Source organism: Anguilla rostrata, chromosome 5 (assembly GCF_018555375.3).
Source record: "Anguilla rostrata isolate EN2019 chromosome 5, ASM1855537v3, whole genome shotgun sequence".
Taxonomy (NCBI): domain Eukaryota; kingdom Metazoa; phylum Chordata; class Actinopteri; order Anguilliformes; family Anguillidae; genus Anguilla; species Anguilla rostrata.
In genome coordinates, this window is record NC_057937.1 from 14,613,155 (window position 1) to 14,631,274 (window position 18,120).

An 18,120-nucleotide genomic window follows, 5' to 3' on the forward strand; every position below is an offset into this window, starting at 1 on the left:
GTTCACAACCTATCTGAACATTAATTAAGCATTTATGTAAAAGCAGAAAATAGATTTACACAAACTCAGTCGTAGATTTCTCAACTCCTCTGTATTGTGAATAGAAAATTTTTTATGTTTTCTGATGAGATTGATGAGATGTTTGATATTCAGTATGAATTGTTACTGGAGCGATTGTTTGTATCTCTTTATTGACACTGTTTGCATTTCATACAAATAGAAATGATGTTAGCAAGTACACAAGTCCGCAATCAATTAAGCGATTTGAACAATGTAATGAAAATGCTATTATACTCATTATATATCATTGATATCATTTTCCCCATACTAAGAACAGAGAACTGCAATTCCTTTACTTTGTACCTTTGTGGTCTAATTAAAGAGTACTACTTGCCTTGTCAGCATCAGCATTGCTGTTACATCTGAAATACAAAAATAGAGTTCTGGAACTGAAACACTCAATTTTCAATCAATCGCAAACAAAACCAGAATGAGCCAGTATAGGGTTCTCACTGTTTTTGCTTTTGAAAACTGCAATCACGACCCAATTTGCAATTATAATCTTTCAAACATTGGCAGGATTACTGCCTCCTTCACTTCACTAAACAGATGAAAAATCCTCTGAAACCTTTTCCCTTTTGGAATTTAGCAGTTTATTTTATGCAACGCTCTACAACATTTTCTTTACAAAGATTCCCAGGAACATCTTAATGTTGAATTTTCAGTGCTGAACAACTGACTATTACTCATTGTTTGGTATAGTCTTCATGCTGAACTTATGCTGTCCATCATGCTTTATTTCCTAGAATGCCTGCTAGCTTTCCTATTTCAGAAAGTTTTAAACTTGGCAGCCACTGAAGTTTACTTTTATGCTTAGTTTTGTAACCCTTTAATTTATAAAACTTTAGATTATATTCAAATAAGCTGGCTACTCAGTAAAACACACATATAATAGCTATGTATAGCTGCAGGGATGCTACAAAATGCAGTGATGCTACTTCCTATCAGTGCTGCCATGTCCACTGCTTTCCTGACCAATTGGACTACTTTAAAGATTAAGTCATGGGTGATATATGCGATATATATCAGCTCACCTGGTGTTCCAAACAGATGGAACACAAAATCAGAAGTTAACCTAAAACAGCACATCCCTGATGTACTGTTTTCCAATGTGAAAGCATGCCAAATTATTATCCAAGGATGCGATACAACTGATGTAATAAGATTCATAATATTGTTGGACCTTTTTGCAGAAAAAAGTAGGGACGCTGAAGTGACAACTTTTTTCCACCTGATGATTTTTAAAGCAAACAAGTGCAGGTTAATGACTTCCTCTCTTCCATTGTGATGTGAGGTTACATTTTACTCCGATAAAAAAAGATCAGAATCATAATAATAATAACAATCATCTTCTGGCTAAATGACACTGGAGAGATGAAGTATGAGGCAACTATAAAATTTTAGCTCTGGAAATGATACACAGGTAACATCTGCACCCTTGGATCTATTAGGAACAACCAAGGAACAAGTTTTGAGGAACATTGGGTATTCTGATAAATGTGCTCTTGCCCACAATCAATCTTTTTCCCCACAGGCTGCTAACGGCTTCCATTGATTTCGCAGGATGAAATTTCACTCACCCTGGCACGGGCAGTGGAATAATATACTTCTATCTTTCTGTCTTTTCAAATCTTTCCATTCAGGATTTGGAGACCGCGTAGCCGACGGTGTCTGCAGGTGCTGGGAGAACCAGCTCAATAAGCATTTAATGAGGGGGCGCTCACATTGTTACTCAAAATAGTTTCTTTTCAGCTAAATCAAACCTTGGTCCATTGTGATTCTTGACATCACCATGTTTGACAAAGTGCTCCTCACTAATAAAATTCACATACGCTACGTATCACCAGAGCATGAGCACCAGCATGTTAGAATCACTGCCCAAAGCTATTCGATCCTCTGGACAAAAGACATTTACATACTCTGAAGGATTAATCAAAAAGCTGTGTTTAATCTGACAGTAAAACAATTTGTCACTTCTTTTCTCTTGACTGGAGTGACGTTTTCCTTTCTGTCTCGGCCACGCCTGTCATTCGAAAATCCCCAGTGACGTTAGAACGACAGGGCCTTTATCAACTTCACATTTCACGGGTGAACTTCCTTCCCATTCCCCCTTTGTAATTTCCATACTTTTATTGAAATGACAAACTTCCATTCGAGGTGTGTGCCGTGCTCTAATCGAGGAAGCGTCCTGAGGAGACGAATGCGGTTCTGAATGACAGCAGGGATTTAGATCAGCCCTGCACATCAGCAGTGTGATCGCTAACTGACTTCCGGCGATATGATGTACCATCTCCCTTTTGCGCCGAAGATTAGCTGAATGGAAGTCATTACGCAGACAGCTCAGGCAAAAAGAATCACCAGTAAGACTGACACGCGTTGGGTCTTATATGCGCGTCACTCCACATAAGATGGAGGAGATGTCATTTCTCATTGTGTGGCCAGAGAGAAGGAAAGGGTAAGGCATATTTTCTCATTCCCAATCTGATTTCTCGTTTGAAGCTTACGTCACCAGAGATTTATTTCCATTCTCTCGCCGTGATCAAAATGGAAGATAACCAGCGCTGGAACGGAGGCTTTAAAATGGGACTAGAGGCACGAGTGAGGGAGCGGGACTGTAGGTGCCAATCAAAAAAAAAAAAAGTAAAAAGTAAATTACTTAAGGTATAGAATCGATGGCTGACAACGTCGATGAACTGGAGAAATATCGGGGTAGAAAGAAATAAGAAGCTGCGGGGATGGGAAAACAACAAGCATCCGCACTGTCCCATGGGGGCTGGAGTCTTTTAAGGGTCATGTGAATGCACTGCCCTTATTTCCAGCATGGCTCACCGTATTTCCTGCAGGTCACCAGCCCCTTAGATCCTTGTGAAACGGCTTTATCCCAGGAAGTCAATAATGGTATTGCTTTTTTTACTCCTTATATACTGGTTGCTTTTTACTAGTCAATAGCATGTTCAATGGCTCTCTGAACCCGAGATAAAAAAAAAACAATGTGCACTTCGCCAGCAGAGCAGCAGGTGCAAGCAGTGCGGGTTTTTATCAATAATGACACATGAGTAACTTCAATTCATTCTTCTCCTGGAGAATGCTTATTGTTCTCTTGCTAGGCATAGGTGAATGGAGAGTGATTACTTTCTAGGCACAAAAGCATAACCACCTATTATTTGTTTCTTTTACGAGAGACTGGAGTTCTGAGAAGCATATTTGCCTCTCGATTTATCAGGACACCCTTTTCCACTATTTTAGAAAGTCTTTGTGTGCAAGACTGCACTTTTTGAAAGTTCCGCATTGCTGCATAGGTCAAATTTCCACTGACGCGCTGTGTTTGCTAATTTTAATGCAGCCCTGGCTGCCTAAATCTACTGCTCAAGTTCTCAAACTAGAAAATCCTTAGATACTTACTGTTTTGTTGGCACCTGTGCCTTGTCGATATGGTGATTGATAAAAAAAATGACATATGCTTAGTGGTTTATCATGAAGAAAAAAAAGATTATTATTATGTTACTTTACAATGGATTAACATTGTGCTTAGTTCATGAGGGACAAATGAGACTTTGCCTCAATGTGTTGATCCAGGATCAATTTTCCCCTTTACTAGCAAATTGTAAAAGGCAATACTGAGGCAGAAAAGGCAGGTGTCACCCACCAAACACCCTACAGTCACCCAAAACACTGGAGGCACATAAATGTGCCTGGATACATTGCTAGGAGAAAGCCTTAAGCCATTTCTTAGAGTATTTTTCTAACCAAATAAGCACACCTACTTTGGTTTGAATTGCCTGGACTCTGAAAACTACATGCTGTGGCAATGTGGTAATGCCCCTGACTTGCCTTTGCTGTACTACTACAGTAACGTAAAGCAACATGGCTACTGTTCATAGTCAGTCCATTTAATTTCTGATTGTCCAAAATATTTATTAGTTAACAATGAATTGAAATAGTATTGGGAAAGGCTAACACCAAAACCATATTAGCCTTTCCTGCTGGCAATAGTACTGGAAATTCCACACACACACACACACACATGCATACACACACACACAGTACAGTCCATAAGTGCATATACCATGCAGTCTATACGTATTTGGGCAGTGACACAATTTTTGTTGTCTTACCCCTATACCCCAGCACATTGGATTTGAAATGAAACAAGGAATATGAGGTTAAACGGTCGCCTTTAATTGGAGGGTGTTTGCATTCATAGTGGGAATTACAGCTGTTACTTGTGACACTGTCCCAATACTTTTGCATTTAACCCTGTGAGACTTGCAACTTTGATGCAATTAAAAAAATATTTTGTTTATTCTTAAAACCTTATTGTAGGAGGCCTCTGGTGAGGAATACATTGAATTTTACATTGAAATACATCGAAAATTAGCAATATTATCTTCTAGTGCAAATTTCTGAACATGTTGTAAAAATGCAACATTGGGCTCAAGTGGTAGCAGAAATGGTCCTGTTTCCTAGTATGAATACACAAAGACAAAGCTGAGCTAGTTTTAAAACTAAAATTTTATAGTTTAGTTGTGATGATAACATTAGAAACACATTTTTAAATTTTATTCTTTTTTATTCTTTATTTTTTTCTTTAACTCCTCAAATAATCACATTGTTTGTCTTCATATGACTCTCTATTCAGTGTGATGCAGAAGGAAGCAGTTTCTGTGATCTGTATAACAGAGGCAGACATTTGTAGCTATTGTTTGTATACCCCATACTGCAATGTTTGCAATGTCCTCATATTGTCTTCGCTGGGCAGTGTCCAACCTGATGCTGGCTTTTCTATTCTGAGATGCAGGCATGCAAGAGTCAGCACGTGACACTACTGTTCTCAGCAGAAAATGGTGACACAATCATAACACATTCATTGGAGCACATGGGAAATGTAGGGCTAAAAGGCTACGAGTCTTGATGGGGGGTCGGGGGGGGGGTGGTAGGTGGATGGGGGGCGGGGTAGGGGAAAGGTGGGGGGGGTCTAATGCCTGGTCACCCACCAACACAAAACAATAGCGACATAATCATAAGATATTCATAGGAATCCATGCCAAATTGAGAGCTAATACTATCACCCCTGAATTTTGGAGGGGGCTGCGGTGGTGGGATGGGTGAGGAGGCGGTGTTGGTCACCCTCCAACCTAGCACAATGATGAGACAAGGCTAACATTCACTACAACTCATAGAACATTGACAGACGTCAGTTGTCGCATACTGTTACAGTGAGCCTGTTGCCTGCTAATACACACATGGCTCTGCTACCATTAAGTCCCAATGGTGCATTTTTGCAACATGTTCAAAATTACCTCAGAGTAAGAATTCCATTGTTTTGTTTCACTTAAAGTGATTATCCACATATACTACACACATTTGGGATCCCAGTAAAAAAAAATATTGGTGGTAATGTGTTTACTTCAAGCAGAGGAAAATCCAGATGTTATGAGAGACAAAGTGGATCTGCTTGAGGAGCCTATGTTTTGTGCACAGATACACTGTGTTACAATTGAAAATATTTTACTCCAAATATGTTCCCAAAATACATAGGGCCTGCCAAGCGAACTGGGAAATGTTGTTTTATATACATATATACATACATCTCACTCAATGCATGCTGGGATAGGCTCCAGCAGGATAAGCGGGTATAGATAATGGATGGATGGATGGATATATATAAATATACAGTTAATCCTGTGAGGTTAATTAGATAATTACATGACAGAAATAAATCAATCACATTATATCTATTTCTGACTGCTGTGCTTTACAGTGCACAGACAGCTTTGTGCGAGACATATTACAATAAAACATGGAACCTCAGAGACGAAAATAAATCATTGCCTGTTTTCCCTCTATTCGTTTTGACAGCCATTTTCAAGTGGAATTCGTATGAATATAAAAATATGTAGATGATGTCGAATCCAACCCATGAGATAAGCAAGTACCATTAATGGTACTTGTACCCCTGCTCGAAAAGTACACATTTAAAGCACTTTGAATTTACATTTTATAAAAATTAAACTCATGTATTGTTATTGCAGGATTCATTTGCAGTTCAGCATATGATATTTCAAATCTGTATGTGTTGTATTTTCTTTATTAACCCTGAAGCTGTTAATGCACGTCATTATAATTGCATCACTTTTTTCCTTGGCATTGACTTTCAAGCCAGGGGTCAGGGGCATTCACATGGCTACCTAATTATAGCCTATGCAGCGTATCACTAAATATAGGTATGCTACATTGCCCTTATCACAACTTTTTTGTGGCTTACAGCATCTGAAAGCTTTCTTGTACTGAGACAGATGGCATTACTGGTCTTCTAATAGTTGCATGTTACTCTAGATAAATGCATGAGCCAAATTGATAAATAATAAATATCTATATAATGTGCAGTTGCAGTTGGCTCATAAATTATGCAAAGGAATAGCAGTCTCACACGTGGATGATCTTCAGAAAGGAAAATGGATGTAGAACATGTGAAATCTGGCACCCTATGGAAAAGACCAGCAAAAATAGAATGAGAAACCTTCTAGTTCCATCTCGGAAATTGGTCACTTTGTCGAAAAGTTGCACACTGGTTCTTTGCAATGTCCATCAGGGCGATGTAACCAGAAATATGGAGTTCATGCTTCTTTCTCCCAAAGGTTTCCATGTCAGAATTAGGATGCTGAGTCTTTCCAGACGAAAGAAAGAGAAATGGATTAAGTGGCTTGGGACGGTAGGGAGTAGGGAGGAAAGAGAAGGTGACAGATTGTCCTAAAGATAGCATCCAAAGCCCCTATGCCCATGATCGCAGTAGAGGTGGAATATCCAGGTTCAGAAAATAAAAGTCCTCCCCAGTATTTTTGTTCCAATCACCTGGATTCGCTAATTAGCACAATTCTTCCTCCAGGAGGTAGAGCTAATTAGTGAAATCAGCTGGCTGAATTCATGGGTGGAAGAAACACATGGCAGGACTTTTACTTTCTGACCCCTTGGACTTTCAAAGTCTGGATCCCAGCATGCATCACTGGCAGGGATGGCCAGTGAGCAATCTGGAACTCCTCTCAACAGAAGAAAGCATATTGAAGTCATTGGCCTCCAATGGCTTGTTTTTGAAACAGTGTCTGGATGCACAATTTGTTTTAATTAACATGCCATCCACATGCTGGTATCAGAATCCAAAGCTGCATGCTGAAAAGGGCCTTTTTTGTTCTACCACATGGGTGTTTTAATGTAATGCCATAATGGCTCTGTTTTTATTTTACCAAACTTGTACTTGCACTTGTTACAATCTATTTCTTCTGAGACTTGTTCATAGTTTGGCCCCGAAGAGGAGTTTCCTTGTTTCCACTTCAAATCACACCTATTCAAGAAAGGAAAACTGGCCAATTTGTGTGAGCCAGTCCAAAGGAGAGTCTTTTTCCTTGCCATTGTAAACGCGTACATAATTCAGTTTTGCACCGTACAACTTCACACCGGTTCTTTTGTTTGCATCCATGGTTTTTGATCATTATAAGAACACCGTAGGCTAAGTTAAGATTGGCTCTCCTGAAATGAAACCTCAGCTGCCTCGTGTCTGCCAGTATGGATGAGGGAGGTAGAAGCGCACAGGCGAGAGAGGTGGTGATAATAACACGGGCCCTGTGCATCAGAATATCTGCTCCCAGAAAACATGGGGTAGTTTGCAAAAGGGAAAAAAAAGCAGAGCTTTGCCGTCATGTACAGAGAAAGAAGGAATGAGCAGGAAAAGAAAGAGGGAGGCATGGGTGGAGAAAGATGGAAAGAAGAGATGGTGAAGGGAAAAGAATGCTTATAAAAATGGAATACACTGAAATTATATGGAAATAAAATATATTGCGAAAGATATTGCAACACTTCACTTCAATACATGGCTAAATGCATTATTGTCACTTTCATATATTGCAAGCTTTTTTTTAATGCACTAACATATATTTGTCATTATATTTTCAAAAAAGTCCCCACATTTACAATACATTGCCATACATTCCATTTTGGTGAGGGAAGAAGAATGAAAAGCAGAAAAAAGAAACAGAAGAAGTAGACGGAAAGGGGAGGGGCAAACAGAAACCAGCCCTTAGCGCCATGGCTAACCAGAGGGGTATGAGAGGTGGAATGGAAAGAGAAAGGTGAAGAAACGCAGGGAGAGGTCCTTAGCATGCACGGGGCTGGCGAGGAGTGACGGGTCCTCCTCACAGAGAGCTCTCGCGGGATGAATGGGCCGCTAATGGCCGGGTAGCGCAACGCGACGGGCGCTAGATCACCAGGAAGCGGAACGCACTGAGCGCGCTCTCACACACCGCTGCTGTCACCGCTCTGGAGCAGGCTGACACATTATTTGCAAACACAGAATTGTACACAGCAAAACCACACGCATTTCTATACGTCCCAGCAGCACTATTAATGTTCACCAAATAATTATTATTCTGTTTCGTGAAGCCATTGCTCACTGAAATTAATTCAGTTTAATTGAATATTACCATCTACTGTATACATTGCTCTGATGAAGTGCTTTCACAGTATGACCATCCTCTATGAAACGCTAAATTAAACATCGTATCACCCTATGCGATGGATTACACGTGTACACAATCACAAACACATAAAAGCATGTAATTAAAGCATGAAAAAAAGAATTATCCCGATGTTATCGGGCCTCTTATTCGCATACAAACACAGGCACACAAACACGTGATGAAAACGTAGTCTTTAATATTATGCATTTTCTCTGCGTGTGCCTGTATATTCTGTCTTTTGTTCTATTTTCCTCTATTTCACTCCAGCCCCACTCTTTTTCACCCTTCCCTTTCTCTTTCCTCCTTTCTATTCCCCTTCCACCACCTTCCACCTCTCTCTCTCTCTCCCCCCTCTCTCTCTCTCTCTCTCTCGCACACACAATTCAAAGCAATTCAATTTACCAAAGCAATGTTGCCAAAGCAATCACATATAATATAAATTGTTACTGCAAATATAGCTACAGCACAATATAGAACATGAACCCATGCATGTGCATGATCGCTCTCTTTCTCCCTCTCGCTTCCCATCCATCTCTCTTTCTGTCCCTTCCTCCCTTCTCCTCCTTTTCTCTCTCCCCCCTTTGGCTCCCTGCCTCTCTCTCTCCCTCTCTCTCTCTCTCTCTCTGTCTCGCTCCATCTGCAAGCCCCTCAGCGTAAAGCTCTGAGCTCAACATGGGATCAGATAATGAGACAGCGTCGTACCCGTTCTCCAGCGCATCGCGGCGCAGTCAGCCGAGGAGGCGGCCAATGCCGCGGCTCGCTGTGCACCCCTCCCTGTCCCTGCCCTCCATGACCTCCTCTGATCCCACCCTCCCCCAACTACCCAGCCCACCCACCCACAGTGCTACACAGGGCTGTATAGACAGGACCTATGTAACCTACAACCTGTGGATGAGCTGCCAGTGACCATTCCAAAACCTTCCCACCTGTTGTATATTTCCCAATATCCCATTTAATACTTCTATGCCATGCACACAAAGAACATGATAAAAGAAGAGCAAGAAACTCTTTTCACTTCTATTATGTGTCCCTTCCTCTGGTGTTCAGGCTTTCATCTCCTAGCTCCGGGCATTCATCATAATGGATGTGTTCATGCATCAAAGCGGACAAATGGAGACCCTCACATATTACAGGGGCTCTACCTCACAGCCAGATAACACTTTGTTTGAATTTAAGCAGTTTTTTTGGCACATGAAGCATAGATACAGCATGCCCCCGAGCAGTACACTTATGGTTGGTAAATTTTTATGTTAATTCTTAATTCTGCTCATTCTTGTCAATGAGTTTTTTTTATCTGTTCTTATTTTTATCAACAATTCCTGTCAAATGTATACAACTAATTGTTAAAGTGAATGGTCGTACACAGTGCTCAGTTTCACATTCTGTCATCTGCTAATGCAGCTGATTTTTATAGGGACATGTTTACGCTGCGTTGACTACATTAGCGAGACCAAACACCCCCGCTGAGACTGGAGAACCTGCGCGCAGCGTCTGTCTAAAGCTCTTAGCACCACTCCGCGTGTCGCCCGCGCACGCATAGCTGTGTTTTTTTTTTTTTCCGCGCTCGCGGTCAGCCGTAGCGGAAAGGACGCGTCCCCCGTTCGCACGTGGAGAAAGCGGGCAGGCAAATGAGAGCGAGCGAGCTGCTGCTGGGAAGCACGTGAGCCCCAGGGAATGCTTCTGCTTGCCTGGGTCTCCTCGAAGCCCACGGCTCCCCCCCACCACTCACACCCGTCAAAGGAAACGCACGCTGCGTCTGTTTAAACCGGAAAATGCGCTAATTCCTCGATTCGCTCAGCTAATTTCAATCCCGCGAGCGCTTCTCAAGCGGAAAGCTTCGGATCACGTACAGCGGACGCCAAACCCGCCGCCGTTTGGCTTCTGAGAGCCCCGAAACGGGGCGAGAGCTGCGCGCTTTTTTAAACGGTCGGGGGTCGGGGGCAAGAGAAGGTTGAGAGAAACTTTTCTGCACTTACTGAAAAAGATGTACTCGGTGTAGCTGCTCCATATCTTGTCGTCTCTGTACTGGTTGATGAAGGCGGCCGTGCCCGTGGAGTTGCAGGCCACCATGTGGAAGCCGGCCTCCGAGAGCCGGTCGAAGGCCTGCTCCAGGTAGGTGAACTTGAGGTAGAAGCGCGACGTGTACTTCTCCGGGGGCCGGTCGGGGTCCCTGCTCTCGTTCAGGGTCTCCCCGAACACCTCCTTGGCCAGGGCGATGCGGCCGCACACCATGATGCGGGCCACCCGCCGGAACTTGGCGTCGGCCTGGTTGTCGCGCACCATGGTGTAGGAGCCGCGGTAGCCGATGGTGATAAATCCCGAGCGCTTGTCCGCGGCGGCCACGGCGGCGGCGGCGCGGGCCAGGTCGCTGCTCTGGGAGCTCTCCTCGATGTCGCTCTGGCAGCCCTCGTCGTTCATGGAGCCCTGCTTGGTGACCCGGGGGGCCAGCAGCTTGAGCAGGTCGGCCAGCTGGAAGTGCTCGGCCTCGCGCTGGAGCCTCTCCTTCTCGGGGAAGTGGTCCGGGAGCACCAGCTGCTTGTCCCGCAGGAAGTCCAGCACGTAGCGGAAGAGGAAGCCGTCGCGGTCGATGAAGAAGCGCCCGCGGCTGTCCCGCGGCAGGTCCTTGAGCGGGTGGCGGGAGAACATGGCGTGCAGGGTGGTGTCGGGGACGCTGACCAGCGTGGAGTGCTTGGTGACGTACACCTGGCCGCCCACGTTCAGCTCCACCACCTCCGGGAAGGGGCAGGACACCTCACTAATGGGAAGGATGCTCTCCCTCAGAGCCATGGTCCCCAAAGCCAGGCTGTGAGCAGTGGGTGAAGGAGGTAAGATGGGGAAAACAAGCAGTGGAATTCTTTTTTTTTTCTTTTTTTTTTAAAGCCAAAGCCAAAAAAAATCACCTCTTTTAAAAAGTGCAGGTAACCCAGTCCTTGGCAGCCAGAGAAGTGCAGAAGTTCATTTGAGGAGAGTACTACATCCCTGCTGGAAGAGAGAGGAGAGGAAGGGAGAGAGAGAGATACACAGAGATGGGTAGAAGGAGATGGAAGGAAGGAGTAAAAAATGAATTAGAGTCTCCAGTTGCGCCGACAGCGACAGCAAAGAAACAGGCACAGAGTGAAACCGGCTCTCAGCCACAGTGGCAAAAACAGGGAGAGAAATCAGGCTGGAGCAACTCTCAGCATCATTAGTACTGGGTCCGGGGAAGCCACGGTGACGTCACCTATTGGGTGCAAGGGAGAGTGGTGGGAGTGGCTTCATATCCCCGCCTGTTAAAGAGACAGTGTTGCGTTTTTTTTTTTTTGTGCTCACAGTCCAGCTGGCCTCCCAGCAACTGTTGCAACAGTGTAGTCCCAGCAACTGTTCTGAGAATACTGCTAAACTAACATTACTAAAGCACAGATCTGTGACATGTGAGAAGCCTCTAATAGTATTTGATAATAATGCAACCAAAGACAAACGGTGGGTATACTTTTAAATATTTTTTCCAGGACCTTTTAGTTTTTTTTTATCGCAAATGGCAAATGGACTAGATTTATTCAAGGTCTATACAAAATGTCCTTCTATGCAGACACACTAAATAATGACTGTTTTTAGGAAGTAGTCAGTAATAACTGTATTCCTTTCCTTTTGAAGTAACCAGCATATTTATATTCTTACAAATAAGAAATATACTCTAAAGGTTATAACTACACATGACAGCAAACTGAAAAGACAAAAACTATTACTACTGGATTTATATGCACAAGCATTCAGAATTTATTGTGCCTATTCGCCCCTTATAAGCAGTCTTACACTGAAAATAGGAAGTACTTCTGCTATAAAGTGCAAGCTTTTTCAACTGAATTGTTTTATAATATTTTGCATTTCTTGATGTTCCGTGGCATTTTTTTTTTTTGCCATATGTTAAATACCACGTGATATTAAAATAAAAGGAGGAAAGGGAAGGTATCAGGGTTATATGGCCACATGCCATTCTCCAGTCCCCTTTCGTTCATTTCACATGTACAAGTACACAGCACCACCTAATGGAAGAATACGACACTGCAGCCCGCCCGCATGAAAAGACACGGTCGTGAAATCTAGTTGATCTCATGTTGTCTGTAATTTAATCAGTAAAGACAAAAGTTACAAGACACTCAGTGCTTTCACCATGAGAAGCACACATGGAGCTGCTGTGTTCTGACTGCTCAGCTGAGATGGTCAGTCAGGAAATAGCATCAAAAGGTATTCCATTCACTAATATTCATTTTACCACATTATAATTTAATTCATTGATGTGCTAATTTAATTGATATGGGAATACCAGTGAAATGTTATTTCTCAAAAAAAAATTGGTTTTCCTTTTTAATTGCTTTGCTGCAAAAATGAATCTCAACTACAAACTATTCATTATTTCACACTGCATTGGACAAATGATTCTGAATGTGTCAACATTTTGATGTATTTATCTCTGAGTGGTGGTTTGGAATCCTTCACATTGAGCTATGCATTGAGCTACCACACAGTGGTACTCGCACTGACATTGTACTGAGTCAGAAGGACAATGCAAAGCCGACCAATCAGAATTTGTGTGGGCGGGGTGTCTTTTATCACCTTGACGGGTGTTGTACTGTAATAGTGAGTTTGCCCTGCATTTTGTGATGAGGTCTCCTAGGGTATGGTAGTGTGTCACCCTCATTCCTGTTGACATCCCACTGCATCTTTGTCATTGGAGGGCATCCAAAAATGTCTCACCTTCAGTATCGAGCCACAATGGCTCGTTTATCAAGTTATGGACCTTACACAGGAGTAGAAATTTCTCTCAAATGTCAGGAGCTGTTCTCCGTATGCCTTTATATCATCACAGTCGTATAATTTTAGATGGTTCAAAGCTTTAGGGTATGGGAAATTATTGTTCCGGCCCATTTTGAGCAATGAAAATATTGTGGATGTGTCCAAGATTTGGCTAATCCATCAACAAATTGTCATGTCACTAAATATATTACAATTGGTAGCACTGGCCAGGGATGGGAGGGTTTCAGCTGGTATTATCTCATTGCTCACTAGCTACCTCTGCTGGTCAATCGGGCATCTGCAATTGCACCTGTAGGAGCTGCGCATGACATGTCTTCCTTTGACTCAAATCTGGCTCAACTTGGGAACTGCAGTGTAATTAGAAGCTCTGCGCTCTCCCAGATCGATAGCTGAGGCTGCAGCAATGAACGCTGAGATGTATACGGGTTGGAAAGAAAAAAGGGGGAAAAGCATTTTTTAAGAATTATCTGTAGAGCTGCAATGCATCAATGTCAGAGCCAATGTGGATTTCATAGCAAACAGAAAAGACTTATATTTTGTTAAAAAATGAGTTATTGGTGCACACACCTTTTATGATTCTGCATTACTTAAAATAGACAATTCAAAGCATAATTTTTATGAAACACTTCCTCAGGAAATGTCACAAAGCACTTAATGACACTCATTAAATGACATTTGTGCTGCCTTTGACAGCAAAAACCTTTTATCTACAAAGTATCAGCCATCCTCACATCAACCTTACCTTGCAAGTCATTCCCTTCCCTTGAAGTAATTTCCTGCAAGCAAAGGTTTTATGTCCAATGTAATATGCAAGACACCAGGCTAGATTTTATCCCAATCTTTTTACAAGTAATGCCACCCAGAATCTGCTTACTACTTTAGAATTTATTCATTAATCTCCCTAAACTTTGTTCAGCCCCGGAAGACCTGGCAGAAGGCCAAGGTGCTACCTTCGCAGAAAGCCAATGACAGGTAACCCCCACGTAACTTTGAGCTCAGTGACTCCGTAAGCAAAAAAAAAACACTAACACAGAGGTATAAGAAGACCTAATCACCTCTTTGGCTAACCCCTGGAGAACCCTTTCATCTTAAGGTGAAATCTTCCACGGGTCTGTTCAGACCAGTTAATTGGGTCATTAGTTGTTAATTACCATAAACAATGGAGCCTGAGCCAGTTATGTAGCCGGAACTGGAGTGGCGGTGTATTCATATTCCAAGACCTGTGATTAAGAACACATACTGCTTCTGTCCCCCTTGCTGCAACATGTACTCATGTCATCCTCTGTTAATGTACATTTAGTATGATGAATCTTATTATGAATCTTATTAAACGAGTGTATTTAGCAATGATCATTTACCACACTGGGTACTGGGTAATTTTAACGCATGCTGCTATTTACAAATGTAAATGCCTTGGGTATTGTGCATATGTTTAATGCTTTAGAATGTGCTTAAGTTGTCTCTGGAGAGATGCATTGGAATACCTGCCTCAACTGAATTGCACGTCTACCTTTAGAATAAAAACAACTATGAGATTCCATTCAGGCCACATGATTATAGTTCTAGTTGTAGCACAATCTTCATGAATGAATGCAGCTTTGACATTTCAAGCTTCTAGCTGACACCCTAGCAGCTCAGGGCTTGTCATTAAAATGAAAGGTTTTGTCTTTATTCCTTCCACAGAATAGAGAACCTGTGCGGAATCTTGCTACAGCTCTCTGTCCTTGACCCTTTCAATGAGCTGTTTAATATAAAAATAGCATGTAAATCAGACCTACAAGGGAGCAAGGGCAAAACTTAAACTGCAGACACAGTAATGTAAATGTTGAGCTCTCATGCTGAAGCACCCTGCATAGGCCATATCCTCCAATCAAACACAAAGGATGGGGATCAAAGGTCAATGACACCACAGGGTTTGGCAACACTTTAATGATATCTCTACCTATAATGTATTCCTGAATGCTCGCAATGGCTCATGTAATACATTTCTGGGTGATATATATGTATTATTAGCAACATATAATCATGTAGGGTAGGCTACAATTTGCAAAGGCAACTGCAGGAAGCGCACCACAGAACATTAGCAAAGAAAATAGCATTGCTAATTGTTCAAACACTTGAAATGATGAAATTTTGAAATTCCGTTTCATCAGAGTGGAACATTCTTTGATCCCGTGCAGTAGTTAGGATACCAATTTCCAAGAACATGTGAGTGCAGAGTAACACAAGTAAGGATTAACGTGAACTCCAAAAAAAGAAATAGTAAAATCCATTTTGCAGAGTTCCGTTGTGAAGTCTAGCAGATGGCGGGACCATTACGGTTAATTTCCCAAAGCTCGTATCCATGAGCGCCATCCGTTGTTTTAGACATAATGAGGGTAGGGGGGAGATTAGCTTCTAACGCACAGTGGGGCCCTTCCTGAATAGCCAAGATGAAACCCTCCCGCACCCACCAACCGCTAAGCCCGCGAAGGGGACCGGAAGACCGTCACGACGGGGCGTTCTTCAAAGCAGCACGGCGGCACCGTAATTTCGGCAATCGGGGGGGGGGCGGCCCGCGACCCCACTGCCCCCTGCCTCACTCCTGCCCTAATTGCCTGAACCCCCCCAGGGGCCTAGCAAGGTGGATCCTGGAACGACCATATTTTCTTCCACCTGGGGAAATCTGAGGGCGTTCGATACTTCACGCTGGTGCCTGGGATGAGGAAGTGCCTTTGCTCCAGGGTTTGTGCACACGCGTGACCGTGAACGCTGTTTGGTTGTCATTGTATGGATGTGGCCATCAACAAAGAGAACAGATAAACCACACTTGGGGGGGAGGGGATTGATAGATAACCCTTTGTCTGCCAACTGTACATCACCCCTTAATCTTCCAATTTCAGCGATGCAACAGAGAATGAAAACTCAATGTTACAAATACATCCAAACCCTGGAGGCCAATTCCAACCCAAAGGACATAGGTCACAAGATGGTCCCTCCTTGTTTCTGAAAATCCCTTAATGGATGATGACCATCTCTATACCCCTTTCTGTCCACATCTGTGCATGCCGAAGACCCTGAACGCACGTAACGAATGTCTGTTTGCTCAAAGTCCAATAGACTGAGAAAGATTGGTATGGATGATTTCAAGGGGAACAAAATTGTACAACTGAAAGGCAAAACTTTGTCACCCTAGATGATCTGAATGATTTAATACATGGAGCAGAATAATCATGGCACCGTTTAGTCTATTGACTCTATGCTTCTCTTGACCATAAGAACAAACACAATAAATGAAAAGGTCTTCTGAAGCAGGGGTGCTTTCTTATTCATACTGTAAATCAACAGAAACAAATATGCACTGTTCTTGAGAGCCTTTTGTTTTTTTTTAAGATTTTTTACCAGCTTGATAATTATATTTTTATATTATTATAATAAATTTGAATAAATTAATGTCTTTGTATAGTCCACTGTAGAGCCGGTTCAAATTTTGTTTGTCTGCACAGTTACTATGGTTTTACCTTGATTCACATATAAAGATATGCATTTAGGCAATTCTATTCAATTGTTTCCATGTACATTTTGTATATAAAGAGAACAATTTTCTCTTCTATTTCTAACAATTTAGTCTTTCGTTTATTTCCCCCTTACAGTGTTTATTACATTTTCACCAGCCAACATCCAATGGGTTTACTCTGGAGATGCTCTCGGGATACATTACAGACCATTACGTCTGTAATTTAATGGCAGTCTGGAGGTTCCCTTTCATATTAAGTTCCATTCCATAACATATAAAATACAAAATATTGTGAATGTTAAGTTGCTACGTCAAAATGTGTTCAGAGAAATGCAAATATCTCAGAATTATAGCATTTCACTTGAATAGGGGTCATAGGATACGCATCTTAAGGGAGAAAGTAAATCAATGAAAAAAGTGTACAGAAGTGTCAGTTCAGCAGTTGAATATATTGATTTTATCTTAAAAATATAGAACAGCAATTCCACATTAAGACCTATGGTATGTATCTAAAGATGTTATACATGAGCAGGTTTATGACGATTACTGTACACATGTTGTATGTCTTGCATGTGAACATTTGCAGTATTGGATGTAGGGTAATTGCAAGAACAGCAGCTTAGATTCCACCAATGATGACCTCATTCCTCCAAACGGCCAGCTTAACCCAGCTGCACATTCTGAAATGATAGCCTCCACTTTGGACTCCTGTTATTATCTCATTACACTTTCAATGAGTTATTTCCTGGACATGAAACAGAATAGCTGTGAATGGGAAGTCTCTGCTGATACCTGTGTAATCTAGACATTTCTTATGGGTACTCTTTGAAATATCCCCAGTATTTTAATTCACTATTATCATTTAAACATTATATATGATTAGGCCATCAAATTACTTTTACAGTTTCTGGAAAAAAGTTAACGAGCATTTGAAAATGAATTCCAGGGGGAGTGTTCTTCTGTACCAGGCACAAATCCAGTCTTTAATGACAGTCTTTATAAAGCTGATCCTCCAACTCAGTATTCCCTCGAGATTTTTTAACCACGTCCCAACACAAAGCACCTTTATGGGGTGAGTTTTCTTTATTACACTTTCTAAATTAAAATTAATTAATTTTTGTATCAGCAATTTGCCCCTCAGTTTTATCTTCTCCATCCAAGCCAATCATAAGGAGTAATACAACAAGGACCTAACAGCTCATGTTGTCTTGTTTTTCTTTGAGTTTGCCTACTTAAGTATGGAAAATATTCTTACAAATG

The 18,120-nt window shown here is 42.0% G+C and overlaps 1 protein-coding gene across 6 annotated transcripts in view; it reads right to left on the reverse strand.

Moving 5' to 3' along the window:
- LOC135254787 (BTB/POZ domain-containing protein KCTD8-like) overlaps positions 1–14,439 on the reverse strand; it is a 40,697-nt gene extending 26,258 nt beyond the window's left edge. For 3 of the 6 annotated variants that reach the window (XM_064335281.1, XM_064335287.1, XM_064335283.1), the window contains exons 1-3: positions 14,107–14,439; positions 11,471–11,549; positions 10,547–11,373 (exon numbers count right to left, since the gene is read on the reverse strand). In XM_064335281.1, coding sequence (XP_064191351.1) covers positions 10,547–11,357 — 811 coding nt within the window. In that variant the 5' untranslated portion in view covers positions 11,358–11,373; positions 11,471–11,549; positions 14,107–14,439. Of the gene's footprint in view, positions 1–4,608; positions 6,728–10,546; positions 11,374–11,470; positions 11,553–14,106 lie in introns of those variants that run through there. The other 3 variants (XM_064335284.1, XM_064335286.1, XM_064335282.1) reach the window with 3 other exon arrangements.
- Between the last annotated feature and the right edge of the window lie 3,681 nt (positions 14,440–18,120).